At 54.4% G+C, this 27793-nt stretch overlaps 4 protein-coding genes across 4 annotated transcripts in view; 2 read left to right on the top strand and 2 right to left on the bottom strand.

Moving 5' to 3' along the window:
* The first annotated feature begins 1109 nt into the window (after positions 1–1109).
* LOC121355199 (cobalamin binding intrinsic factor-like) lies at positions 1110–3300 on the top strand. Its single transcript, XM_041470439.1, has 9 exons — positions 1110–1416; positions 1499–1681; positions 1788–1931; positions 2020–2163; positions 2242–2417; positions 2504–2741; positions 2818–2959; positions 3037–3155; positions 3239–3300. The coding sequence occupies exons 1-9, from the start codon at positions 1347–1349 to the stop codon at positions 3298–3300; spliced, it is 1278 nt and encodes a 425-aa protein (XP_041326373.1). The 5' UTR covers positions 1110–1346.
* Positions 3301–6902: 3602 nt separating this feature from the next.
* On the bottom strand, positions 6903–9355 carry FEN1 (flap structure-specific endonuclease 1). The gene is made up of 2 exons (XM_041470437.1): positions 9303–9355; positions 6903–8773 (listed from the first exon to the last, which is right to left on the bottom strand). Exon 2 carries the CDS (start codon positions 8770–8772, stop codon positions 7612–7614), a length of 1161 nt encoding a protein of 386 aa, XP_041326371.1. The 5' UTR covers position 8773; positions 9303–9355; the 3' UTR covers positions 6903–7611.
* A 13-nt stretch (positions 9356–9368) lies between these two features.
* On the top strand, positions 9369–10110 carry TMEM258 (transmembrane protein 258). Its single transcript, XM_041470438.1, has 3 exons — positions 9369–9494; positions 9586–9695; positions 9848–10110. The coding sequence occupies exons 1-3, from the start codon at positions 9369–9371 to the stop codon at positions 9972–9974; spliced, it is 363 nt and encodes a 120-aa protein (XP_041326372.1). The 3' UTR covers positions 9975–10110.
* A 1233-nt stretch (positions 10111–11343) lies between these two features.
* The window catches only part of MYRF (myelin regulatory factor), a 44381-nt gene continuing 27931 nt past the window's right edge, over positions 11344–27793 (bottom strand). The window contains exons 8-27 of the mRNA XM_041470378.1: positions 25367–25562; positions 24679–24755; positions 24091–24201; positions 23728–23818; positions 22699–22899; positions 21982–22090; positions 21462–21571; positions 20848–21008; positions 20354–20426; positions 19697–19785; positions 19290–19358; positions 18698–18778; positions 17482–17567; positions 17219–17380; positions 16252–16530; positions 16078–16165; positions 15714–15788; positions 15490–15592; positions 14906–14980; positions 11344–14695 (exon numbers count right to left, since the gene is read on the bottom strand). Of these exons, the coding sequence (XP_041326312.1) occupies positions 14609–14695; positions 14906–14980; positions 15490–15592; positions 15714–15788; positions 16078–16165; positions 16252–16530; positions 17219–17380; positions 17482–17567; positions 18698–18778; positions 19290–19358; positions 19697–19785; positions 20354–20426; positions 20848–21008; positions 21462–21571; positions 21982–22090; positions 22699–22899; positions 23728–23818; positions 24091–24201; positions 24679–24755; positions 25367–25562 (2323 nt within the window). The 3' untranslated portion in view covers positions 11344–14608. The remainder of the gene's footprint in view (positions 14696–14905; positions 14981–15489; positions 15593–15713; positions 15789–16077; positions 16166–16251; positions 16531–17218; positions 17381–17481; positions 17568–18697; positions 18779–19289; positions 19359–19696; positions 19786–20353; positions 20427–20847; positions 21009–21461; positions 21572–21981; positions 22091–22698; positions 22900–23727; positions 23819–24090; positions 24202–24678; positions 24756–25366; positions 25563–27793) is intronic.

The following is a 27793-nucleotide window of genomic DNA, read 5'->3' on the forward strand; positions in this document are numbered from 1 at the left end:
GCTCACCTCCGAGCCCGGCGGCGCCGCTCCCCGGGCTCCGCCATGGCCGCTCCCGGCTCCGCGCCTGCGCTCCGGGGGCTGCGGCGTTTCCTTCCGGGAGCGGCCCCGGCCTTGGCCCGGATGGAGAAATGTGTTCGTATTTTCAAACCCTCTAGCTCCGTAATCAGAATTCCTTACAGTCCATAACCTGCCTATAATACAGCACACATAGGGTTTTATTTCGGAATCAGTTTTTAAATGCATTAAAAATTTTCAGAATATACAAAAATGGAAATATTTGCAGTTTTCAGTATTTTACACAAAAACCCCTCACGATTTTCAGGCGTTTTGGGGCTGTAACCTCCCTTTTTTTGGAGGGGTCTCACTCGAGCCCCCTCATCCCTCACTCACCGGGTCCTCCACCACAATGGGCTGTGCCAAGTGACACCATCACCCTCCAGACTCCCCCACCCCTTTTTCCTCCCCACCCACAGAAGGCACAGGGAATGTCCCTGAGGATGGTGCCTCGTCCTGGATTGTCCCACGGGACACTGCAAAGTGCTTGAGGAGGGCAAGCCCCGCTCAACAACCACCAAACCTCCCGTGGGTTATCCACACCATTACCATTCTGAATCCAAATCCAGTAAACAAAAAGTTCCCTATCCCAGTTAAATCCAGCACAGCAGCCAGCACACCCTGTCCCTGCTCATCTCACAGCTGGACACCTCCAGAGGAATTCTGTGAGGGACATGGACAAAACTCCTACTACAGTCCTAAAAATGAACAGGCTCTGCCTTCCCATCACCTCTGAGCCGGGAGACCTTATGGCAGCAGGATAAGAAACCAGTTAGACGGGAATTTCTCTCCGTTATCCTGAGCTGCCTGTGCCTGGCGCAGACACTGTCCTTGAACTGCTTTCCCAGCAGAGTCCAGTGTGACCTTTTCCACCAGTTTTCTTGGTACTGAAGTTAGATTATCAGCGCTGGAGTTTCCTGGAAAAGTCCAAGTGGGATACAGCTGGAGAATGCCCAGCCAGCAAAGGAGCTCCTCAGGCTTCCAGGACCTTGGGTGGACGATTGAGGTGGTTCCTTCTGGGACATACTGGGATGAATCCCATACAACATCACAGCCTCATGGATACTGAAGTGGTCCAAGTGGTCCCCAGTGATCCCAAGTGGAAAATCATCGCCCTTCCTCCCCTGCTGGACACACAGATAAGCCAGCAGTGCTTGGCAGAGCCAGGGCGGCTGTGGGAGGGCAGGTGGCGGCACAAGGACACTGGGAACAGCTAAAAGCAGAGAGGACGCCCAGAGAGCCGAATTCCCACAGACTCTGGCACCCTGAGTGGGTCAGCTGGCTCCAGAAGGATGCTTGCTGTGGCTTTGGGCATCGGGGTCCTGCTGGCCCTGGCAGGCTGCACAGCCACCGAGGACTGTGGTGAGTGTCAGCCACCCATGGAGAAAACAGGAGAGCCCACGGATGGGACACAGGATCCTGCTGACCACCCTTCCCTTTCCAGTGGCCCCGCAGGATAAGGTCTCCCAGCTTCTCCAGCGCATGGAGGAATCTGTAAATCTCGAGGAAGCGGCAAATCCCAGTGTCCTGCTGGCCATGAACCTGGCTGGGGGGGACAGCGATGGTCCCATCCACAAGTGGCTACTCCAAGAGATCAAGGAGGAGGCAGTGAGGAGAGCCCAGAAAGGTAGGGAGGGAAAGGAGGGAAGGCACCAGCTCCTGGGGGACCAGGTTTCTGCCAGTTCTTGGGGTGCCCAGCCCAGCACAGCCTGGCTGCCCCCTTGTCCCCACAGACATGACCTCGGGACAGGTGGCTCTGCACGTCCTCGCCCTCCTCTCCTCCTGCCAGGATCCCCAGCAAGTCCATGCCCTGGAGCAGACCCTCGACCTGATCCGTGTCCTGCAGCAGAAAACAGATGAGGAGATGGCCAAACTGGGTTTGTTGGGACGTGGGGGCCTGGGGGTGTCACTGTCCCCACACCCTGCCATCCTGCTTTCCCTGTACGCTGTACTCTTTGCTTTCAGAGGCCGAGGGGATTCCCAAAACGACCCTGTACAGCGTGGGCCTGGACACCCTGGCCCTGTGCCTGGCTGAGGCGGGCGGCGCTCAAGGGCCATCGGTGGCCCTGGCCAAGCAGGTGCTGAACCCAGAGAGCCACATCTCCGTGGGTAAGGAACTCCTCTGCTCCCACATTCCCACTCCTGGGGTCTATCCTGAGCCTTGGCAGTGACTCCAGGATCCCACAGACACCCAGGCCATGGTGGCACTGGCGCTGGCCTGTGTCTACAACTACGTGGAGCTCCAGGACGTGCAGGATCTGCTCCGGGAGGCACTTTGGACAGTGAGCAACAGCTTCCTGGATGAGCAGGAGAAGAGGAATGGCATGATCGGGCATATCTACAGCATGGGGCTGGCCCTGCAGGTAGGGGAGGCGCCAGGGGAGTGTGGCATTGCAGCCACATGGTCCCATTCCCAGATGTGTCATTCCACATCCCACGCGCTCCACAGGCACTGGAGGCCACAAGGAAGTTTTACGTCCCACGGGAGTGGGACTGTGCCCAGGCCTTCTCCGTGGTGCACGCCCACGACTACCAGCAGCCCATGGCCATCGCCCAGGTGCTGCCAGCCCTGGTGGGCAGGTCCTACCTGGATGTGGCTGGCCTGGACTGTGCTGCCACCAAGAATATGTCCCCAGGCCGACAGCTGCCCCTGCCCCCGGTGCTGGGCACACACGGCATTCCCAGAGGTACGTTGATCCCACCTGGAGTCGCCCAGACCCCACAGGGATGATGTTCCCACCCTGCCGCTCTCTCCCTGCACAGCCCCCATTCAGGTGCATTACTCCATCACCAACACGCTCCAGGGAAAACACTTCCACTTCTCCACTTCAGTGGAAGTCCCAAGTGACTCCACTCTGCTCCAGGTGATGGAGGTGGCAGCAGAGGAGGACCCCAAAACCTTTAGGTGAGAGCCAGGGTGGTTTTGGAGGTGGGATTTGCCATTTCCCCACCCAGGCCTGAGCCTCCTCGACTCTCCCGCAGCTTCCAGACGGAGCAGACATCCTGGGGTCCCTTTGTGACCTCCATCCACGGGCTGGCTGGCAGCACGGAGGACAGGACCTACTGGCAGTTCCTCAGTGCTGGGAATGCCCTCGATGAAGGTGGGACAGGGGGCCAGGGATGGCGCAGGGGAGCCTGTGGTGGGGATCTGCAGATCCCAGCCTCACACATCCCTGTGCTGCAGGGGTTGGCACCTACAAACCACACGATGGGGAGCACATCCAGGCCGTCTTCAGCACCTACTGACACCACCAAGACACCCTGGACCCCTCCACGGAGCAATAAAGTGCCATTCCAGCATGTCCCTCTGTGTGTGTGTGTATCTCTGGGAGAAAACACAGCTCACACCCCTTTTGTCTCCCTTCCTGCTTAATTCCATGAGCTCAGCTCCTCTCCTTCTCTTCCCCAGCACCACACACAAGCACAGCCTCACCCAAACTCCATGGAGTCAATTCCCTCTTGGACATCAACAAAGCCTTTCCCCAGCAGCCACGGGCTTGTTCCTCCAGGCACATTGCTGTGCTCCAGTTCAACCTATTCTGATCCTCACACAAGCTCTCATGGCATGAATCAGATGCAATTATCTCAATTTCATTATTACAACCCTAATTAGCATCAGCCTCAGGCCACCAGTTGCATTTTCCCCCTGGAAATCCGCAGGTGGTGGCCTGGGATTGCAGCTGATTCTAATCCCAATTCTGTGACTCCATCTCTGGCCAGGAGGCACCAACACCTCTCAATTGGGTCCCAACTGCTCTCCAGCCAGCCCCATTCCCTACTCCCACTGGGCCTTGTCCAGCCAGACCTTCAGCTTGGACCTGCTCCCATTTGGACCCTTCCCACCCAAACCATTCTATGATTCCACAGACACTGTCTCCAGAAGGAGCTGGGAGGGACAAGATCCAAACTCCTCCCAACAGCCCAAAAACCAGCACCCACCACCTTCCACCATCTCCTGTACATGTGGTCTCATCCCAGACATCAAACCAGTCTGACTCAACCCATGGTGATGGTGCCACCCTCCAGGTCCTTCCATGACCACACAGATAAGCTGGCACCATGTGGCAGTGCCACAGCTGGTGTAGGTTATCAGGTGCTCCACTGGAGATGACATTTCTGCCCTGTGCTACATGGGATGTCCCGGCTACCCAGTCTGTCCCTCTCCCCCCTGCTAAATCCCATCTTGATGCAGTTCTCCATCACCACCATGATCCATGGAAAATATGCTGCTCCACCTCAGTGCTTTGGTGGTTTGTTTTCAGTAGGATTCACAGGGTTCATTTTCTTGAACTGGGTGTGGCACAGCCCTGGACTTGGATTCAGGATGGGAATGCTGTGGATAACACAGATATCTTTTAGTGGTTACTGAGAAGAGCTTTTCCTCCTCCAGCACCTTGCAGTGTCCCATGGGACAATCCATGTCCCCAGCTCTGTCAGCCAGGAGGTGAGACCATCATCCTCCTCCTCATCACCGTGTCCTACTTGCCTGAGAACCTTTCCATCTGTTCTGCTCCAGAGGGCCACCAGTGCCCACATGGAGCCCCTCGCCCCTGGAAGCACTGGGGTGCCCTGGGGCCATGAGTGCTGGGGCTGTGATGTCACACAGGTGTCCCCCCCGCAGCACTGTGACATCGGCACGGTGTCTCTACAGGACACGTGCCACCACCCCTGGCTCCCAGTGTGGCCACGATGGGACACAGATGAAGCCATGAGTTTCCTGCTCCCCACGCTTGTCCTGCTGGTGGCCACTACGGCCGTCCTGCTGGCCACCCGCATTTGGAAGGCGCGGAAGCGCCTCGGGAGCCGGGCCGGGGCCTCGCGGCGCTGCCGAGCGGCCCCGGGGGCTCCCGGTTCCCCCCGGGCTGAGGAGACCCCTCCCCGGGGCCCGGCTGCCCCGGAGAGCCCCCCGTACATCCCCTGCCGCTGCGGGCCCTGCTGCACCCCCTGCGTGACGGCGGCCCGGGAGCTGCAGGACCTGGTGACGCCGCTGTGGCCCGAGGTGTCCTTCCCGCGGGACTCGGAGATGTGGCAGCTGTGGTGGGAGGACCTGGAGCAGCTGCTGGAGCGAGGCCACCTGCCCTGCTGTGCCTCCTCCAGCTCCTCCAGGAGCCCCCAGCCCTCCAGGAGCCCAACAAGACCCCTGATCTGTCGGAAAACATCTGCCACTGGAAAAGGCTCAGCCCTCCGCAGAACCCGACGCTGGCTGAGATCCTCCCCCCTTCCAAGAATGTCGATCCCTCGGAAAGGCTCCTCCATTCCCATCCAAACGCTCTGTGACCTGTGTTGTGCTCCAACTGGAACCTGGCCCGTTCCTGCCAAGAAGCAAGTGGAAGTGTCCTGGAGCCGCCGGTGCCCAGTCCACGGCTCCCAGGATCCTGCAGCAGAGCCACCTGGGCAGACTCTCCGCACGCTGCTGGACAAGAGGCTCCAGCGGCAAAGGCAGCTGTTCCATCAGGGATGCTCCCTGGAGTTGGCTGTGAAGGACAAGGCTAAGGAAGATCTCCCCACCTGGGATATTTATAGCAAAGGTCTCCATCCCTGCCAGAGCCTCCATGAGATCTGCTGGACTCCAGATGGAGAAGCCCACATAGACAGGTCTCCCTGTCGCCTTGGAGCCGTGGCTATCCACAGAACTCACCAGATACCCACAGCCAGGAAAAGCCTGGAAGTACAAGTGAGAGCCCAAACCATTCCAGCAAAGCATTCCCAGCAGCAAGTGTCCCTGAGCCGCCGGTGCCCAATGCACAACTCACGGTGTGCAGCAGTGCCACAGGAGAAAACCCTGCGGGCAGCGCTGGCCAAGAGGCTCCAGCGGGAACGGGGACAAAAGGGAGTTCTCAGGAGATGGCTCTCATGGATCCAGGATGCAGCTCGTGGCAGCAGCTGGCACACTCCGTAGCGTTCTTTGTGCTGGATAAATTCAGGGTTTCCTCAAAAGCTGTCTGGGAGTTCCCACTGTTCTGCTTTCCACTGGGACAGGGTTTCTTTCTTCCCAGGAGCTGGCACATATTGGGCTTGGATTCAGGATGGGAATGCTGTGGGTAACACATGGGTCATGGTCCAGCCAGCTGGAAAACTGGGATGAAGAAGTTGAAATTTCATTTAATATGAACTAAGAGATGGAAAAGGTGGAAAAGTATTCCAGTCTTCCCATGGGGAGACCGCTCACACCAGAGAGCCCCAAATCCCCTGTGCCCTCCTGATTGGCTCTGCTGGGTCCCTAGCTTCCCACAGCACTTGCTCCAAGGATAAAGAGTGGAACTGGAATTCATTAATAATAATGTCAGTGTCAGAAGCAGTGGGAATCTTTGTTTGGAATAAGAAATGGAGGAGAAATGGAGTGAAAAACCACAAAGCACCGGGCAGGGAGAAGGTGGTGGAAAAGCAGCTTTTAGAATTGGTAAATTTCCCAGACTTACTTCCAGATATTATTATTGTGAAATAATTTTTTATCTCTCCACCACAAAACCATTTCTGTACCTATGAAGGTATCTGGAGATAAAAGAGGAACACTTAATTTAAAAACTTCTGGGGAAAAAAACGATTATGGATTGAAACATGTGAGAGAATCCACAGCAAGGAAACGTAAATCCCAATTTTAGCAAGATTAATGCATAATAAAGATTCCTTTCCCCAGAAAACAAGACAGCCTTCTTATTGTCCAAACTGGCAAAGTGCAGACTCACGGATTTTGATGTCTACGAAGCATCCAGAGAGCTCAAAACTGGAATTCTTTGTGTTCCAGACTGTGTTTGGTTTGTCGGCTGTTATGGAATTCCCTCTAAAACTGGGATTTTCATTTAAAACCACGGTTTAAGCCACTTCTCTGGAGAAAGAGAAACAATGTCTTTGTGTTCAAATTTTATTCTGAAAACAAAACCCATCCCATAGCTCTGACAAGGAACACTATAGAAAATACAGAATAAAATAAGAAATAAAAGGTTTTAATTCCCATCCTGGGACCTGTAAGTGTGTACAACACGGAAAAATGCCTCTGGAATTCAGGGACTGAAGAGGCTGCAGTTCTAGGCTTATGGATATTTTTAGTTTTAAGCATTTCTAAGCAAATTTCACACTGGGAGAGCTGCAGCCTGGGTTCAGCTTTCCTGGGGTTATGCACTAAAAGAGGGCCAGGACATTGCTGGAACTGAGATCACAACTGGGTTTTGAATAAGGAGAGTGACCACGAAAAGGAAAGGAAAAACCTTAATGAACTCTCTTTAAAGGGAGAATTTTACCTCATTACTTGAAGCCTCCTTCCCAATTCCAGCTTGCCTTCTACTCCTATCTTTCCAGTTTCTGCTTGCATCTACCTTTTCTGGGATGGATGGGATCAGGCTGAAATCTAATCTGTCCTGAGTCTGCTCTGGAGCTGTTCAGCTTTGGAATTCTGAAATGTGGGGGTGTTTGTGCCCAGAAGCTGTTCCACTCTGCTGGCCTCACCCATTCCTTCCCAGCACTAACACGCAGCACTGACACACAACTGCCATTAGTCTAAAATTCCTCATTAAGCCCCCCAAAAACCCAATCCCAGAGGTCTGTGGGCGGCCAATCCAGTTATTTTGCCTTTTTAGTCTTTGTGGCCGCGGTGCTGTTGGGCTTGGAGTTGGTCTTGGCTTTCTTCTTGGCCCCTCCCTTGGGCTCCGGCTCCTTGCGCTTGGCCGAGGTGATGGATCCGGTGACCTTGAAGAAGTCGTCGAGCCGGCCCTGGGTGCTTCCCTGGCGGCTCTTGCTCAGCCTCTTGACGCCGTTGCGGATGCGCTCCTCGTTGAACTGCTTCTCCCCGCACATGAACTGCACCAGCTGCTCCTCGTCCGGCTCGCTCCACTTCAGCTCCACGGCGTCAGGATCGATCACGTCGGGCTCCAGGAAGAGCTTCTGGGCCTCCCTGTGCAGCCAGTTCTCGGGCAGGGGGTACTTCTTGGTGTCGAGCTGCTGCACGATCCTCTCGATGGATTTGTGCTCCCGGATGAGCTCCACGGCGCGCTTCGGCCCGATGCCGCGGATGCTGGCGCAGTAGTCGCAGCCCAGCAGGATGCACAGGTCCACAAACTGCTCCCAGGTCAGCTGCAGATCCTGCAGGATCCGGTTCAGGTGGAACTCCTGGATGGGCAGCTTCTTGGTCTCGCTGGCCGTGAGGTGCCGCATCAGCACGGGGCTGCCGAAGGTGAGGCAATCCATGTCCTCCGTGGCGGCGGCGTACACCTTCCCGGCCTTCACCAGCGCGGCACAGCTGGCCTCTGCCTCTCCGGGTGCCTCCACGTAGGGAATTCCCATCAGCGTCAGCAGCTTCTTGCACTCCTGCGTGTGCTGCGGGGTCACCTTCACCAGCCTCTTGCTGTACTTCTCGATGTTCTCCTCCTCCCCGGCCTCCTGCGCTTCCTGCAGGTGCTTCTCCGCCTCCGCCCGGCGCTCCGTGCGCTTGGCCAGCTCCCCGGATTTCAGCTGCGGGGGCTTCCCGTCGAACACGTACACCGGCTTGATGCCGTTCTCCACCATGCGGATGGTGCGGTAGAACATTCCCATCAGGTGGCTGGTGGTCTCCCCATCCTCGTTCTGGAGCACGTCAGCTCCCTGCCGCACGGCGATCAGGAACTGGTAGATGCTCATGGAGGCGTCGATGGCCACTTTCCGGCCAAAGTAGGACTTGATGTCGTTCTCCCGGATGGCCCCGGGAGCCACATCGGCGATAAGCTTGGCCAAGCCATGGATTCCCATCCTGGGGAAAGGAAAAGGGGGATGTTGAGATTGGGCTCTGCTTGAGGAATGTTGGGCCACCCAAGGAGGGGGAAGCAAAGAGGGCAATGCTTCCCCTGCAAACCATCACTCCAAGGGCTGCGGCCTCTACTGGCAGCCCTTATCCCGAATCCTGCCTCAGGCCACCCTTATCCCTCACCACTCCCCTCTCGGCCCTTCATTACTCCCCTTCCAACCTCTGTCCCTCCCATCCCAATCCCCCTCCCCAAAATCCGATTATCTCCACCATTACAACCATCTAGACCCCACCACCTCCCCATTCTTATCTCCCTATTTCCCAGCTCCCCAGGCCTGCCATCAACCCCTCTTCCATCTCTTTCAGATCCTCCGTTTCCCTCAGCCATCGTTACCCCCCTCGGGGCCCCCGTTCTTCCTCAGCCACCATTACCGCCTCAGAGCTCCCGTTTCCCCTCAGATCCCCCTTATCCCTCAGCCATTACCCCTGAGAGCTCCCGTTTCCCCTCAGATCCCCGTTATCCCTCAGCCATTACCCGGCCGCTCGCGCACCGCCGCTCCCGCGCTCCGCCGCCGAGCCCGCCGGGAGCCGCCGCCGGCCAATGGGAAGGCGGCTCGCGCTCGCCGCGCCTCGTTCCCGCCCTCACTTCCACTTCCGGCGGCGGAGGGGGGCGGACGTGCGGCGGCGGGAGCGGAGCCGACGTGTCGCAGCAGGGACCGGCGACATGGTGAGGGTGGGGATGGGGGGACCGGGGGTTGCCTCAGGGGGCCCGGCCCGGTGGCGGCCCGGCCCCGCTGAACACCGCCGTGTCCCCGCAGGAGCTGGAGGCGATGAGCAGATACACGAGCCCGGTGAACCCGGCCGTGTTCCCGCACCTCACCGTGGTGCTGCTGGCCATCGGCATGTTCTTCACCGCCTGGTTCTTCGTGTATCCCCGCGGCTGAGCGGGCGGGGGGTGCCGTCCCCTTGCCGTGCCTCGCAGTCCCGGATTGTCGCCCTAATTCCCGGGGGCAGGGGAGAGGGTGGGGGTCCCCTCGCCTTGCTGTGCCTCTGTTATCACCTTAACCCCGGGCCTGGCAGCTACGAGGTGACATCCACCAAGTACACCCGGGACATCTACAAGGAGCTGCTGATCTCGCTGGTGGCCTCGCTCTTCATGGGCTTCGGCGTCCTCTTCCTGCTGCTCTGGGTCGGGATCTACGTCTGAGCCCCCGGGGGGCCTGGATGGGATTCGGGGAAGCTCTTTTTATATTTTCTTTTGTATTTCAAGGAGAAAACGCCTGTAGCAGGTGTGGTCTGCGACAGGTAGTGACCCACAGGTGAATAAAAGTGGCTCTGTGACACACCGGCCTGGGGACTGCTGGTTTGTCTTTTATTTATTTATTTTTTTAACTTGGCTTTCCCAAAGAGCTTGGATAGAATTATGGGAGGTCTAAGGCTGGAAAAGTCCTCTAGGATGACGCAGTCCTACCACTCCTCCTACACTGCCAAGGCCACCACTAACCCGTGTCCCCAAGTGCCACAGCCACACGGTGTTTAAATCCCTCCAGGCATGGGGACTCCACCTCTGGAGCCTGTTCTAGTGCTCTAAAACTCTTTCCATGAAGGAATTGTTCCTAATGCCCATCCTAAACCTCCCCTGGTGCAGCTTGAGGCTGTTTCCTCTTGTCCTGTCACTTTCCCTGGGAGAAGAGACCAATCCTACCTGGCTGCACACTCCTGTCATGGAGTTGAGCAGAGTGGAAAGATCCCTCCTCAGCCTCCCTTTCTCCATACTGGCACAAGATCCAGGTGCTTTGGGATATGGCCAGTGTTATCCCAGATTTCTGTGCTCTGTGTGGTCACAGGTGTTCCAGTGCCACCTTGTGTCCTGGTGCAGCAAGGCTGTGCAAAATAAATCTTAAATCTGCTTTTAATCCCTCAGTCTCCTTTGCTGTCACATCCCTCACCCTTTTTTGGGGAATGCTGTGCCTGTTCTCATCTCTAACCAGGAGTTTTGTGGTGCTGGATGTGCCCTTCATTAATTCCTGAATTAACTGCCTGGCCTAGAAACAAGGAATTGATGTATATGTCTTCCAGAGGCAGATTGGAATTTTAGCCCAGCTTTCAAACCATTCGACTTCCAAATCACAAATCCAAGCCCCAGGGAAGGAAGATTTCCTTCTGTGGACTTTTAGGTCCTTCTGGATCTGAGTCTGCCCTTTGACGTGAGCAATGAGAGGTCAGAGGTGGGTTTTCCTTTTCCTTTCTTTCTTCTTTTTCCCTCCTTTTTCTTCCTCCTTTCTTTGTCCTTCTGCTTTCTTCTTCCTTTTCCCCTTGTCCATTTAACCTTTCATTTCCCTCTTTTTTCTTCATTTTTCTCCCAGTTCCTTCATCTTCCTCCTAATTTCTTTCCCCTTCTTCCTTTCTTTTTCCTCCTTCCTTTCTCCTTTTTATCCCCATTCCAAAGAACCATGGGCACATCCAGAAACTTCCACCGACTAATGACTTGGAATTTCCTCCATCCCATGGGCAGTTTTACAGCCATTCACCTGAGTTATTTCCTCAGAAAGGGAGGAAAACACCAGGAGCCATCCTTGGATACAAAGCAGTATTTATATATTTTATTCATATGGGCACATTTACCTCCAGCATAAAACAAAGTCTAAATAAGCAAAACAAACCAAACAAACAAACAAAGAAAAAAAATCCGGGGAATCCGGAAACTCAGCCCTCAAATTCAGCAAAATATAAATATAAATCAGGAAGAAAAGAGGGAAACCACGCTTGTTCCCCACAAATAAAAACCAGGAATCAATAATAACCTGCTACAAATGCAACTCTACGAACTGGCTGGCAAAATACAGTGATTAAAGCTGTGGCAGCAACATTTAAACCAACAAAATTAGTGCTTTACGTGGTGTTTTTTTCCTTAATTCTTCCAGTGGTGCCATAGTCTCTATTTACAGGCTTTAAGCTCCAACAGTAGGACAGAAGAGTTGGGAATTTGCTTTTGAAACAACTCCCAAACAGCCTCGTTCTCCACCCTTTTGTCTTCCTTCCTGCCAGGAATGTCTCTTTGCCGCTGGATAGGGAGGGATTTCCCCAAGCTGGAGAGGTCAGCTCAGAATTCCCTCCATCCCACACAGGGAAAGGCCTGATTGTGAACTCTCTTGGTACTGATTGGGGACAGGGAAGGGGCAGAGATGCGTTTTGGGGGGGAAAATCCATGCAGACAGCTGTTTCCACGGGCCTGGAAGCAATTCCATGACTCCTTTACAATTCGGAACCCCTTTGGAGCTCGTTGCTGCCTCGCTGGGCAGCAGCCGATGGATGATTTTTATCACGGAATCCTGGAATGGTTTGGGTGGGAAGGGACCTTAAAGCCCATTCAGCCCCACTCCCTGCCATGGGCAGGGACACCTTCCACTAATCCAGGCAGCTCCAAACCCATCCAAGCTGTCCTGGAACACTTCCAGGGATGGAACATCCAAAACTTCTATGGGCAACCTGTGCCACTTTAAGACATAAGGTACTATTGACACTAAAAACTTCATCCTGAATCCCTGTCCTCTCCTGATCCCAGGGATTGCTGCCAGCTCCATGTGGGTAGGGCTGGCTTTGGCACTCCAGGAATTGCCACATCCCAGTTGAACTACCTGGGCACCATGTCTGAGGCAGCATTTGGGAATATATGTGGGAAAACACTGTTCCTTGGGGCTGTTCCATAAGGAAAAAGGCACTAGAGATGTATCCAGGCACTTGGTTTGTTGGGAATCTCCCTAAATCCCATGGCTGAGCATCCTGGGGAAACCTGAGAGATCCCAACTTCCTCCTGGGCCACCACTGATTGATTCCTTCCCTCAGGAGTGGGGTGGAGTGTACTGGGGTGTCTTGGCTCTGGCCCCCCCAGCATTCCCTGTTTCCTCTTCCAGGGGCTTTATCCCAGCTCGGCATCACTCACCTGAGGAAGGACGTGCCAGCCTGGGCCACTGATTGCCAAGGGAACAACAAACCTGCCAAGTTTTGTTACTTCCCAGTTTAAAACCAGGAAAAACTGCTCAGGGCAGGTGGAGGGAAGAGCACTCAGCTACATCCGGGTGTTTCCTTCCCAATTTCAGGAAAAAAACAGAGAATCCTGCTGAGCATGGAGCCCCCCTGCTTGTGCATAGGTATTCCAAGCCTTGGGGCATCCTGTTGTCCCACTGAGCTTCCCAAAACTAGGTTTTCCAACTGCTTGGCTGCTAGGAATGCCCTGCTCACCCACTATTCTCTGCTTCCCAGGATTCAGTGGATTTTAGTAACTATAATTCAGTGTTTCCAGGCCTTGAAACCTCCCTACAAACAGCTTCTTGGGGGCAGATGCCAAATCCAAGTGACAACACCAGGAATTTCAGGGCTGCTTTGTTGGGATAAGCTCAGGAGGGGATGATGGGAGATAAAACCAGACGTGCCCAGGAACCATCACTTTACCTGGATAAAATCCATCTTTGTTTCTCCAGAGCAGATTTAGAGTGTCCTTAGGATCAACATGTGGCATTCCCCCCTCACTTGTTTCCTCAGGGAAACCCATCTTGGAATAACCTGGAGGTGGCTGAGCCTCCAGGAACACAGACAACTCCTCTGTAGCACGAGGAGCAGGACGGGGAGGAGGAAGCACAGGGAGCCACTTGGCTTTCCCACAAGACACACGTGGCTCAATGGGGCCAGAAGGAAATTCCTGGTTTTTTACGGCTTAAACCCCACAAGAATTCAGTAGTTTAACAATTTAAGGACTTGTAACAGTAAAATATCCCAAATCCCCCCAGCAGACTTCTGTGAGGGCAGGGACAGCCTGCAGCTGCTGCCATCCCAGCTTTTGGGAGAACACCCCTCTCCTGAGGCAGAGATCCTGCCTGGACACAGATCCTGGTGTTCCCAGGGACTTGGCCTTGCTCCGCAGGGCACTCCAGGCTTTGCCAGTGCTGCACATCTGGGCAGAGGTTGGCACTGGCTCCAGAGCCGACCAGGCAGCTCCGCACACGCCGCTTCCAAGCGGATAAAAACAGATCCTACCACACTAAATGTGGGTAAGTCCCAGTCACTTGTCACCCCTGGCTTGGGGACAAGTGTCCCCAGGTGTGGCATGGCCTCAGCAGCAGCTTGAGTGGGGGTTTTATCCATCCAGACCTGGATATCCCACATGGATATGGGATTTAAGATCACAAAGAAGAGGGGGGATGACGTCGAAGCTGCTCCTTCTCCGGTTGTTCCTAGAGGAACGTGTCCATTGGCAGGTCCAGGAGTGTCTGGGAAGTCTGTGGGAAGTGGCCCTAGGCCAAGCAGAAGGAACAGCAACTCCAGTGTAGAACTTCCAGTAGGTCCAGGCACAGCCATCCTTTCCAGGCCAAACTCCAGCGTTTGGCTCTTGGAAAGGGCTCCAGTGTTGAAGCAATTCCAGTGTTGTGAAAAACGGATGTGGGACATCTGGAGCACCGGGTGGGGCTCCTGTCCATGGAAGGAGCATCCCTCTGATATGTGGGAGAGCTGTCCATGCTCAGTCCAGTGTGATGCTTCCAAATCCAGTGTTGGAAGGGGAGGGGGAAATGATGGAGGACACAAACATCCCCCTAAGGGAAGGAGAGGGGTGTGGGATGCTGGGAATTGGTTCCCCAGGAGCCACCACAGGGCTGGTGGTGGCTTTTAGGTCCTGTCTGTCCTGAGCTTCAGTGTCTCCAGCCATCACCATTCCAGCTCCGGAGCTGCCGCAGGACACGGGGAGGAGGTGGGGCTGGGGGCCAGCGGAGCAGGGAATTCGGGAGGCTCCCAGTGGCACCAGTTCCCCTCCTGTCTCTGAGCAGAGGGCACTGGTGCTGCCGGGACTCACTCACAGAGCCAGTAGAACTGGAAGTAATAGTCAGTGAAGAGGTGTCCCAGCTGCTCCAGGGAAGTGCTGCAGTCGGCTCGACCCTAGGAACGGGAAAAGCAGCTTAGAGAGACAGGGGTGCGACTCCAAGGGCAGAATTCTGCCTGGATTATGGGCTGAGGCAGGGACAGGTCATCCTCCTACCACCCACAGGACTGTGGGAAGCTCCTGGTGCTAAAGCTGCATTTCCCACATTTCATAAATCCCACATTTCTCTCCTTCCACGTGGCCCTGGACAAACTGCGGGCACTCACCGGCTGCGCCACTCGGAAGTGGTAGGAAAACTCCCGGAAGGACAGCATCACCAGAGGCCAGCGGTGCGTGGTGTCCTGGGGAAGGAAGGGGAACAGCTGGCATGAGGTCAGGGATGAGCTTGGGGGATCTCCTCCAGGCTGGATTTGTGAGGAAATCCACAGCCTCGTGCTGTCAAGCGACCGCATGGATGTTTCCTGGAGCACAAGTGGGATGAGGAAGGTCTCTGGGAGCTGGGGGGGCTCAGCCTGGAGGAAAGGAGGCTCCAGATGGACCTTCTGGCTCTGCATAACTCCCTCACAGGGCAGCCAGGGATCAGGTTCTGCTCCCAGGGAACCAAGGATAGGATGAGAGGAAACGGCCTCAAGCTGTGCCAGGGGGGGTTTAAGTTGGGTATTAGGGAAAATTCCTTCATGGGAAAGGCTGCCCAGGACAGCAGTGGAGTCCCCACTCCTGGAGGGATTTAAAAGCCATGTGGATTTGGCACCTGGGGACACGGTGGCCTTGGCAGTGCTGGGGGAATGGTTGGACTTTTCCAACCTCAATTATTTCATGTGTATTTTGCGAGCTGTCCCCTTCTCCTTACCTGTGCATCTGTGGAGTCAGTGGAGCTGTTCCTGCTCACAGCATCCTGGCAGGGATCACTGGAGACAAGGTCACAAAGGGAGATGGACACAGTGGAGGAGGAGCTGAGAAGAGAGGACACCATGAGAGGCTGAAGGGGGAACAAGTGTCCCTTTCCCATGGAGACACTACGGCCACATCAGCCACTCCAGGGGCTCCCAAAGGACATGATCCATGGGCACTCACTTCATCTCCAGGGTCAGGTTGGTGTTCACAGCTGTCTGCTGGCTCACAGGGATGCGGTAGCTGAAATTCCCAGTCCTGGGAACACAGAAAGAACATTAGATGTCACCAGGCTGTGGGAAGGTCAGGACAGGACTCAAAATCCCTGGCAGGCTGAGAACTCGGAGGGGAGAACCTCCCAATGTCCCAAGGACAAGCCCACCACCAAACACAACCCCTGAGGGAAAGCTGGGAGCACCAGCTCCTCTTCCCATGGAGCAGCATGAAGTGATGGCAGGAAACACCCAAGAAAATCTTGGAAAAAAATCCCAGATTTTCCTATTTGCTGCTCACACCAAAGTGCCACCAGCCAGCCCTTCCTACTCACCTGCAGGCATCAGCAGCGGCACAGTACTGGGAATGGATGGCCAGGTTGACCTCCAGGATCCGGATGGATTGCAGCACCGGGCTTGGCCCTACCAGGGAGAGAACAAGATATTTAGGAACAGCAAGGGGTGGAAAATCCCGAGGCTGGAAGGGAAAGAAGATGGGATCCACGTACCATCCGTGCCGGGCTGCTCCGTGCGGGGCCGCTCGCTCACCGGCTGCCGGAGGCTGCGCTGCTGCCGGGAGTTGCTGCGGGAGAGCGAGAGGTTGGAGATGTACTTGGATTTGCCCTGGATGTGGGAGAAGGGGGAGGAGGGGCTGGCATTGGGGCTGCCGAAGCTCTGAGACCTGTCAGGAGTCTTTGGCCACTTGGTGTAGGAGGTGGATTTCCCGGTGATGCCCCTGGATTTGGCTTTGATATTTGTCACTGGCAGGAGGGAGGGCTGGCTTTGGTCTGCGGAAAAAATGGGAGAGAAGGTTGTGCTGAGAGGCAGAGAAAGGTTGGGAGCACTGGGATCACCCTGTCCTCATGTCACCTCCTGATGCTCCCCAGGCTGCCCAGACAAGCTGTGGCTGCCCCTGGATCCCTGGAAGTGTTCCAGGCCAAGCTGGACAGGATTTGGAGCTACCTGGGATAGTGGAAGGTTCCCTGCCCATGGCAGGGGTGGAACCAGATGGGCTTTAAGGTCCCTTCTGACCCAAAACATTCCAAGATTCTGTGCTTCTATTCCCTCTGTGCCTGATGGAGCTGATGATGGAATGAGATCAAACCTCAAGGTAGGGCTGCTCAGGTGAGCTGTGCCTGGTGTAGCTTCCCATGACTTTTTGCTGGCAACATGGGAAGCTCCAAATCCTTCCCAGCTCCCACATATCCCAGGCTACAGGATCCAAACTGCAGCACATGGGCCCAGAAGTATATAAAGGATACACCCAAGGATAAGGATAGAAAGGGTATCAGTTATTAGAGAGCTTCCAAAGGAGTGGAATGAGGATGATGAAAGATCTGGAGGGGAGAAGGAGCTGGAATTGTTCATCCTGGAGGAGACTGAGGAGACCTTCTCACAAGGAAGACAAGGAGGACACGAGGTGACACAAACCTTGGAGATGTCCCAGCATTTCTGGGAATCTGGGCTGGCCCTCACCTGTCCGGTTGGTGGCATGGGCAGGGCTGGTCTCCGAGGGGACAGTGGAGGAGATGTCAGTGGGAGCAACGGAGCAGCATGTGGAAAAACAGGGAGGGCTGAAACAGGCCAGCACACCGCGACTGGGAATGCCAAGGGCTACTCCATGTGTCTCATCTGGGACTGCAGGGACACAGGGAATAAGTCAAGGGATGGAACGGGAGCAGCGTCTGGTGTCCTGCAGCCCTTCCATGAAACCAGAGCCATCCCAATCCATCACCCACCGTGCTCTGCGGGGGTCCTGCTGCCGGCTCCGTTGGATGCGGCCGTGGATCGAACGATCTGCGTCTTGTCAATGTTCTGGCTTGACCTGGAAGGCAGGAAAAGATGCTGGAAAATTCCTGGGTGTGGACAATGGGGCCACTTGTAGCTGGGGAGAACAGTGGCTGCAGCAGGAGGATGGCAAGAGGGACATGGAGTAAGTGGAGATGTGGAGAAGAACAGAGTTATCTGGGAAAGGCAGGAGAAAGGCACACGAGCCATGAAGACATCAAGGAGAGCTCAGAAATTCCACAGGGAATTGTGTGGCAGTTCCATGCCAGGCAGAGAAAAGTTCCAGCTGGTTCAGAGGACACCAGCAACCCTCCCAGAACATGGTGTACATGGCGGATTTGACTCCCATCAGGAATCACCTGGGGATTTAGGTGCTTGGGAATCAACAGGCTTCAAGCTCTCACCACTCCCTAAGGAATGTGCCCCTTATCCCTTGAAGACAGACTGCTCCAGACCTTATTCCTCAGAAACACACACAATTCCCCCCCCCCCACCAAATTCATCCCATGGAATTCCAGGTGTTTCACTGCAGCTATCCAAGACCTGAGCTGAGGACACCACATCTCCTGAGGGTAAGGGAGATGGGAAAGGGAGGGAATCTTTCTCCCATGTCTGAGGAACAAGGAGCTCTTCTGGACCCTTGTGTCCATGTCTTACCTGTTCCTGAGCATCGCTCCAGGTTTCTGTGGGATTAATGGAGCTTCACTTATTTAGAGGAATTAAAAAACCACTTTGTCATCTCCAAGATTTGTCTAAATAGAGGGATTTGTTTTCCAGGTAAAAGGAGACTCAATGCCAGTCTTCCAAAGAGAATGTGGGCACAAGCCTCTGGAGCTTCACCTTCATCCCAGTCTAAATCCAGCCCTTATTCCTGATGTTCCTCCACTGCCTCATCCCTTCTCCTTACACAGCTTTATCTTGCTCCTGTTCTCCCTGCAGGATGCAAGTTCTTTATTTAACCTTTAATTAATTAATTTTTCCATCTCCTACTCTTAATTTCCCTTCCCTGACAAGACCCATAACCCTTCCTCCTGGAATCCCACTGGGAAGTCTCACATCCCTTTCTCTGTTTCCAGTTTCTTGGCCTTTTGTGGTGCAGGAAAAAAAAGAGGAATTAAGAAAAGGGATGAAAGAATTAAATAATGAAATAATGAAACAGTCACATACCGTGGACACAGAGCGACCGGAATTCCGGGACCCCCGTGCCGAAAGAGGGCCAGGAGACAGGCAGTGGGTACAGCAAAGGAGCTACAGGACAGTGCAGGGAGACAAGGAGAACAGGAAAGTGGGAAGATGACCAGGAGGACAGGGAATGAAAGAGGATATGGAAGACAATGGGACGGAAAAGACAAAAAAGGGGAAATCAAAGACAAAGCGTAAGGAAAATGGGTTGGATGAGAGATGAAAGGAGGAGAGGAGGGAGAAAAATGGGAGAGGGAAAAGAGGGAGAAAAAAAGACTCATTATCAGGTTGCACGAGCTCCCAAAGCTGAGCCAGCCCTGCTGCACCAGTGGGATGAGGCTGTTTTAGTCCAGCTGGAGGCATCCAAGGAACATTCAGCACATCCTAAGAAGAGATTCCCTTTTCCTTCTCTATTCCTCACTTCTTGCTCCAGATAATTCAACCACCATCAGACTGGGACGTGTGGCTGTGCTTGGCAGGGTCCGCAGCTCTGGAACTGTGCTCAGTAATCCCAGTCTCTGTGCTCCAGCCTCTCCCAGGTGACCTCACCCTTCCCAGCGATTCCCGAAATACCCACCCATCGATGTCCACCAGATCCTCCTCGCTGCGCAGGCTCAGCACGTAGAGCGTGGACATGGACACCACGCTGGAAAAGAGAGAAGGACAGGGTGAGGAGGAGCAGGCGTCAAGGATAGGGCATGGGATCGATCCACTTCCACGGGACTTCAGCCCAGGAGAGATGGATGCCCCATCCTGGAAGTGTTTGTGGCGAGGCTGGAGCAAACTGGGATAGTGCAAGTTCCCAGCTCATGGCAGGGGGTTGGAACTAGATAAACTTTAAGGTCTCTTCCAACCCAAAGCATTCCAGGATTCTCTGGAAGAAGCCATAGACCTACAGCCCCTCGCTGCACACCCCATGGACAGCACGGTCCCAACGGATGAGCTGGAGGGAGCCAATGCAGGAGCCCAGGAGTGGGATCTCACCTGAATGCCATGATGATGACCAGGGCAATGATGGTGCCCTGAAGGAAGCGCTGGCTGATGCAGGCCTGCTCCGGGACAACCGACGGAGACTGCGATGGAAAAAATCCTGGATCAGCTCATTCAGGATCCCCTGGATCAGCTCAGCTCCCTCACTGCTCTGGTCCCTGCACGGATCTCCCCCAGCCCATCCTGAGCTCTCTTCCTGCCTCCCTGAAAATCCTCAACTACCGAAGTCATTTAATGTCTCCATTAGGAGATAGAAAGGAAGAACATGGGGAAACTGAGGTTGGAAAAGCCCTCTAGGATCATGGAGTCCAACCCTACCCCCAGCACTGCCAAAGCAACTAATCCATGTCCCCAAGTGCCACATCCACGCAGTCTTTAAATCCCACCAGCAACAGGGACTCCACCACTGGAGCATGCTCCAGTGCCTGGCAGCCCCTTCCATGAAGAAATTTTCCCCAATATCCAGCCTAGCCCTCCCCTGGGACAATCTGAGGCCATTTCCTCTTGGATAAAGCAGGGAGGAGAGCCCAATCTCCTGGCTCCAACCTCCTTCCAGAGACTTGTGGACAGTGAGGTTCCCCCTGATCCTCCTTTTCTCCAGGCTGAGCCTTCTCTGCTCCCGGCACGGCTCCTTTGGGATCCATCCCTTACCTTGCTGGCGACTTTGTGGGGTCTCTTTTTGTGGGGCACGCTTCCTGCCCGGCTGAACTGGCTCCCAGTTTGGCTGCAAGGAGAAAGGAGGAATAGAGCTGAGCTGGGCAGGGATAGCTTTCCCAGGCAAAAATGGGATTTTCTGGGAGGGAAAAGATGTTTTTGTGGTGTGACAGTCACAAACCCTTTTGGTGCTTTGCCCCAAAACCGGCAGAAGCAGGGTCAGGATAAAGATTTTGGAAGCACGGGAAACTCTTTGCCATGACAAAGCCACTGACTTTAGGGAAACATGGAGACCATTTCATCCTGGGTGTTGTTGGGCTGGTCCTGTGGGAATTCCAAACCTCCACAAGCTCAGCTCTTTAAATCCACTCCAGGCCAAGCAACACCAGCCAACATCCCAGTCCTTCCTCATCTCCCTGTTCCCAATCTGAGCTGCCCCTTGGAACTTCCTGGGATGAAAGGAGCCACATTCCTTGTGGCTCCATGGGTACCTGAAGGCTCCAGAGCTCACAGTTGACTTCATGCTGTCCAGCCTCTTGAGCTTGGCCAGTTTGTGGCTCCACCTTTCCAGCTCATCAATCCGTGTCTCCAGGTTATCCGTGAGCTTGCACAGCTCCTTCACGGCTCCCACGTTCTCCATGAAGATCCGCTCCTGCCAGGAATAAGGGCAGCAGGCTGAGGCACACCTGGACCTGGATGATCCATGCCCTCCATATGTGCCATGGAAGACTGTCCCCTCGATTCCCAGAGCAGCAACCAGGCTGCCACAGGTTGGGAAAGGTCAGGAAACTAGGTGCTCCAGGTTATCCTGACATAAGCACCTTATCTTATCTAGGAAGGGGAGATTAGGACTGGGAGCCTCCCTGCAGGAAGCTGCCAACAAGGAGCCCTTCCCGAGGGAGATGCTGCCAAATTTCACCAGCGTCAGGCTGGTTCCTCCCTGCCAGTATCCGATATCCACCCAGGGCTGCTCCTGACTTCTGGAAGACCAGCCAGGTCTGAAACTCATCTGCGAGCATTTCCCAGGCATCCCACTTTTCCTCTCCCATATCCAGCTCCACAATTCCCTCGAGCCAGCTTCCCCAACCTCCTGGCTGCCACCAACCTTGTTCACCACCAGGAAGTTCTCCAGGGTTTTCCCATTGGAAAAGACCAGGTCCCCAGTGTCCTTCACAGCTTCTGGCAGGATCTCCTTCACTTCCTGAGCGATGACACCTGTGTGGAGATGGAACAGTGGGATGGGATCATCCTGCACTCCCTGGATACTCATTCCAAGCTGTGCAGGGCTCCTTGGAGACCCTGAAGGGCAGAGGATGGTCAGACAAGGTTGTTCCCCAAATTCTATGGATAGGGATCATCATCCCACCATAGTGTACTTGGGGAAATCTTTTCCCTGTGGGAAGTGCCACCTTCTCTCCCCCTCACCAAAAAGGGAATTTCATTAGATTCCTTAATTTGGGAGGTTAGAAGGCCCCTCTTGCCCACCCCACACCTGGGGGCTGCCCTGGTACAGAGCTGGGTACAGCCCCTGGGAAAGGCAGGGAATTCCTGTGGGACATTCCTGTGTCAGAAGTGTATTCCCATGGGACATTCCTGTCTCAGAGGTGCATTCCCATGGGATGTACCTGTCTCAGAGGTGCTGTCAATGCCCACCGTGGCTGCAAACTCGGGTTTGTAGTTGTAGTGCACCAGCCTCATCCTGGAGATTCGCTTCAGCTGCTCCGTGGTGTCCACCTGGGACAAAACAGGCACATGGAATTCCCAACAGGACATTGCTTCTCAAATCCCCACCACTCTGCTTCCAAGCAGAACAACCCACTATGGCCCATGGGAATTCCTTTGGGAGACAGCCCTGAACCCTGTTCTGAGCAGTCACAAGGACAAACACTAGGATTAACATCCAGGTTGGGACAAGATCCTTGGACAGGGAAATCAGGAGACTGAGTCTCTTTGCAGAAACAGACACAGGAAAGAGACAGTTCCCAAAGACAGGTGACATGATTATATCCAGCTTTTCTGGACAAGTAATCCAGCTGAGAGGAATTCAGAGCAGAGCCAAGCCTCTCACCCAGGCTCTGGCAAGGCCCACTGTGGTACCTGCCACACTGACCTTTTTTTCACTCATTTTCCCACTGTTTGCTACTTCTGGTTAACACTGGAAGAGTCAATATTCCCTAAGACACAGTGGACTGGCTGTGATTGGGACAGAAAGAATCCTAAGGCACTTCCCATCCGCTCTACAGTCACAGGATCATGGAATATCCCGAGGTGGAAGGGATCCGCAAGAACCACTGGAGTTCTTCCTGGTGACCCCAAGCCCACCCTGCTTTCCAGGTTCTCACCTCCTGGATGTCCTCTTTCACTCGGACATCCGAAGGGTGCATCAGGGACCCCATGACCTTCACGTTGCCATGGACCACCAGGGCTTCATCCGGGCGGTCCGTGTTGATTCCCACGCGGCCGTGGTGGAACACGGTGTCTGGGAGCTGCGCCCGCTGCCACAGCACGTCACTGTCGCTCTCAAACTGCCCCGGGTTGGAAGCCTGTGGAGAAATGGGACAACAGGGACTGACTGAAAAGCAGGGAGGGGAATGCTGGGACGCAGAGATGGGGAAGGTTGGCCCTTCCTGCTCCTCTCCTCTTCCGAAAGGAATATCCTCGCTTCCTTCAGCTGTTATCCCAGCTATCAGTGCTGCAGCCACTCAGGACAGCGGGAAACCAAGTGACATGGATGATACTCCTGGGTTCCAAATTCAGAGCATTCCAGGCTGCCTGCAATTCCCTGAAATTCTGCGCTGGCCATCCTGAGAGCTGCCTAATCCATCGTGGACTTCTTGTCTGAGGTTTAGGTTTTAATACCTGCTTTCATGTTTTGGAGCTGAGTGCTCCAGTGAAACCCTGGAAGAGCCTGGGAATGGTGCCTTTCTTTTCCTGCTCCCCTGCCTTAGGACACGAAAAGGTGGTGTTCTGGGAGAGTGCCCAATTTTCCTACATCTTGTTCCTGCTGCAGAGTTCCAACAACACTCTTCCCTCATTCCCAACAATTCCACTGGATCCCATCTGGAGAATGGGATTCCTTCCTTATCCTGTAACAGGCTCTTAAACCAGGTTTGGAAACTCTGAAGCCAGAACCCAAGTGTGGACAGGGAAAGCTACAAGCAAGGCAGTAAGAGTTTGGAGGAGGTGGGAAAGGTGGGAAGTCAAGTTTGGAAAAGACCTCTAAGAACATTAAAGCCAACCCAGCACCGCCACCACATTCACTACTAAACCACCACGCACATCCACACATTTTGTGGATGTGGAATGTGGGAAACAGCCCAGGATGGTGCAGCAAAGGAGTGTGGGGATGGAGGGAGGAGACAGGGATTTACCCGGACGATGATCCGCTCGGAGATGTGGGCTGCCAGCGTGTAGTTCTGGTTCTGGGCGTGTGCCTGCAGGGCCACCACCAGCATGAAGTACCTGCAGAGGGACACAGCTCAGGGACACATCCTGTGCTGGGAAGAGCAGATCTCCATCCCCTCTGGAGCACTGGGCACCACGGTGGGCTTGCAGCACCCCCTCTCCTTGTGCTGGGTGCCCCCAACCCCGCCCAGACCAGGGACACCCTTCTGGTGTCCACAATCCAAGCCATATTCCCACATCTCACTCCAGCCACTCTGCCCAACCCAGGGACAGGCAGATCCGCAGGATTCTCAGGATGTTCTGGAGGAGGCCCCTGTGCTCTCCCTCACCTCTGGTCCGGGTTGGGTTTGCCTTTTTTCCTCATGTTGTTGGCCGTGGTCTCGCTGAAGTGCAGCCGCCCCACAGTGACCTTGGTGACCTGCTCTGGGGGGAGGTTCACCCTGGAAGGAAAGGAAAACAAAGGAATGAGTGAGGATGGTGGCTATCTGGGAATGCTGCCTGTCTTTTCCCACTCCTATCTCTTCCTTCCTTAGGTGGGAAGTATGCAGTTTTCCTGCACCTGGAGGCCCTGAACCCAACAACACTCTTTTCTCATTCCCAGCTGCACACTGGTCCTGTCTTGGGACCTGCCACACATACTTCATGCCCTGAGGAACCAGGTATGGAGAGGCTGGAGCCACAACCTGGAGAGGAGAGCTTTTTTAGGAATGGCCATCTTCTGGCCTGCTCCACCAGTCTATGACCTGGGCACAGAGCAAGGCTGGGAATACAAAGAGAGGAAAACAGGAGAAAACTGGAGAGTGTGACACTCACACAGTGGAGTGGGAGACCTCCAACTCCACCATTTCCCCACCTTCTCCTGCTGTTGCTTATTCCTGGGAAGCACAGGATGCTCATTCCCACAAGGACATACTCACGTGACGGGGTTGAAGGGCCGTTTGCTGCGGTCCGACTGCGACTGCTCGATGTTGATGGACTGGTTCAAGGCCTCGAGCTGGAGAGGACAATTTGGGAATGTGGCACAGAGACCTTCCCCTTTCCACCTCCTCCCTCCCAGCTCTCTGCCCACCCTTCCATGACAGGGTACATCCACCTTTGAACACCCAGCCTGAGAGTAGGCATTGTCCAAGTGTCAAAAACCGTTGAGGGTGGAAGGATCTTCCTGAAGTGCCTTTATCCCTCCAGAGTCAAAGGTGAGTGGGAAGCAATCCTGAAGACAGCCAGACTGAGTCCATCTTAGGACTTGTATTTCAATGGCTTCAGGGGATGTTTAGATTGGATATCAGGAAAAACTCCTTCATGGAAAGGGTGGTCAGACATTGAAACAGGCTGCCCAGGGCAGTGGTAGAGTCACCATTCCTAGAGGGATTTAGTAGCTGTATGGATGTGGCACTTGGGGACATGGATTAGTGGTGGCCTTGGCAGTGCTGGGGGAAGGGTTGGACTCCATGATCCCAGAGGGCTTTTCCAAACTATCCAATTCCATAATTGTGTGAATCCACACATTCCTCTACTACATGAAGAGGTGCTGTTACCTGTCCCCAGCCACCTCCCAACCCCTTCTTTCCCAGCTGGATTTGCCATGGTCCCTCAGCTCCCGCTTACCTTCACTCCGTGCAGCTTCAGGTAGAAGCATTCCAAAGGTTTCAGGCCCTCGGGGGTCTTCACGTACTTGGGATCGCCGAGCATTCCGATGTACACGGTGACCTGGAAGTGGTTCTTCTTCTGGCACACGAAGGCGTCGTCTCCCACGGAGAAGTTGAAGCCCTTGTCGGCATCCACGCGGTACGTGAGCATCGGGCTGGGAAGAGGGAGCCGGTGAGAACAGGAATTTCCCACAGAAACTGTGGATATCCCATCTTTGGAAGTGTTCGATGCCAGGCTGGATGGGGCTCGGAGCAACCTGGGCTAGCGGAAGGGGTCCCTGCCCATGGATCACCACTGGATGATCTATAAGGTCTCTTCCGACCCACATCATTCTACAGCTCTTCCCATTCAACTGGGAATGAATATGGAGATCCCAAGTTCCGAAGCCTGCCCAAAGCCTGGAGCATCCCTTCAATGTGGCTCACTGGGAGTAGCAGCTCAGACTGACCCACACCTTGTGGCATTCCCAATGTTACCTTCTACCAGCTGTACCCTTGTATCCCGAATTCCTGCTGAAATCACAACCACCTGCTCTGGCTGCTGTGGAAAAGCTTCCAGCTCTCCCTACAGACAAGTCTGGAGAAGGAGGAGAGGGAGGGAAGAGGAGGGGTCCTGGCTGCTCCATGAACACACACCAGCTGGAAAGGTTTAATCTACATCTCCTTAATGGGCTGGTTTCCATGGGAATCAGGGAAATATGTGGCCTTTGCAGTGAGTCTGTTTTCCTCACCATCCATAAAGCCCAGTTCTGGGCTGGTGGGCCCTCGAAAGGGGGGAAGGAGCTGCCTCTCATCCCACAGAACACCCAAATCCCATTGTTTTTAATTAAGGAACAAGGGATGAGATAAAGGGGGAGCTCAGCCCAGCCTTGGATCTCAGGCTTAAAAATTGTGGAGTACTTTTACCCCAAAACCAAACCACTTCTGACTTCCACCTCCAGAAGGACTGGAGCAATGGCAGATGGACAGACTGACAGTAAGAAATGTGGCAGAACTCAGGAGACTCTGGGAAGCAGGAGATAGGGATTCTTCACGTGTATCCCTCCTTTTTTTCTGGAATAAAACCATTCTCCCCCTGCAATCACCTGAGGAGTTAATGGGGATGACAGCTGGGGTGCTTCCAGGTTGCCATGAGTAATTCTGGGATAGCCACGAGGAACTACTCACTCCTTATGCCCCAGGGAGTCGGGAATGCTGTGCCCTGCTCCAGACACAAACCAGGCGGTGGGAGCAGAGCACTACCTTAGCCCAGAGGCACGAGAGGAATTCCCCAACCTCCTCCCAGCCTCACCCCTGGATACTCCATCTGGATATTCCTGACTGGGACACGCAGCTGAAGCTGACCCAAGCACTCTCATCCCAAGGGGACCCAAGTGAAGCCATTCCCGGCTGTTTTTAGGGCTCCTGAGTGTTCACCACTCTTCCCACTGTTTTTTAACTGGCAAAGCCAAGGAGAGGGAGGGTCTGTCTGAACTTCCAAACCATGGACGCTTCCCAAATCAGAAAACTGATGGCTGCTAAACGTGTGCTGACAGAGGGGAGACAGGCAGACGCCCCCTTCTCTGCCTTCTGGAGATTCCAGGTCTTCCACAATCCCCTTCCAGAGGCTCCTTTTCACTGATTTTCCCATTTTCCAAATGGCTGTGCTGCTGCATCCCCCAAACTGGGATCCCTGCACTGGGATTGATCAGAGGGAAGAAGCTGCTTTTCATGCTGGCTTTTCCAAGGACAGGGCAGGGGCCAAAGGGCAAAGTGTCAGGAATAAAAGGTCTGGGGTCAAATGGATTATTTGATCCCGAACATCCCCACTGACAGGGGTGGATTAAGGCAGGAAAAAAGGGCAGGATCAGAGGAGGTTTTCCTGATCCCAGTGAGGGTAAGGGGTTACAAACTCCCCACAGGGAATTGTATTGAGATTTGGCCAAGAGCAAGATGGCAGAGGAATGCTCATGTTCCCCCATTCCTTCCTTCCTTCTGTCCACCCAGGCTTCCCCATATCTAAACCACTCTTACAACATAATATTGGGAGACCCCTAATCCAAAGACATTCCCTGATTTCTTTTGCTTCCAGGATACAAACTCCAGCTGAGAAGCAGGACACTGTCATCTCTCCCACACTGTGTGTCCATACTATGTATTCCCTTCAGCTTCCCGGGACACATCCATGATCCATCACCAGCACCCCATATCACATATCCCAAAACACATCCAGCAGGTCTGGACAACATCTCACTGGTCTCCATTCCCTTGGAGAGATCCAGGATGTGCAGCACAGCCAAGTTTGGAGCTGTTTATCCAGACACTCCTACCAGCCAAGGGGTGCAACCTCAAAACCCCAGGAATGGCCCCCAGAGAGCACCAGTTTGCTGGATGGGAAAAGAACGGC

The sequence above is a fragment of the Pyrgilauda ruficollis genome, unplaced genomic scaffold, assembly GCF_017590135.1.
Source record: "Pyrgilauda ruficollis isolate IOZ18807 unplaced genomic scaffold, ASM1759013v1 scaffold245, whole genome shotgun sequence".
In the NCBI taxonomy this organism is placed as follows: Eukaryota; Metazoa; Chordata; class Aves; order Passeriformes; family Passeridae; genus Pyrgilauda; species Pyrgilauda ruficollis.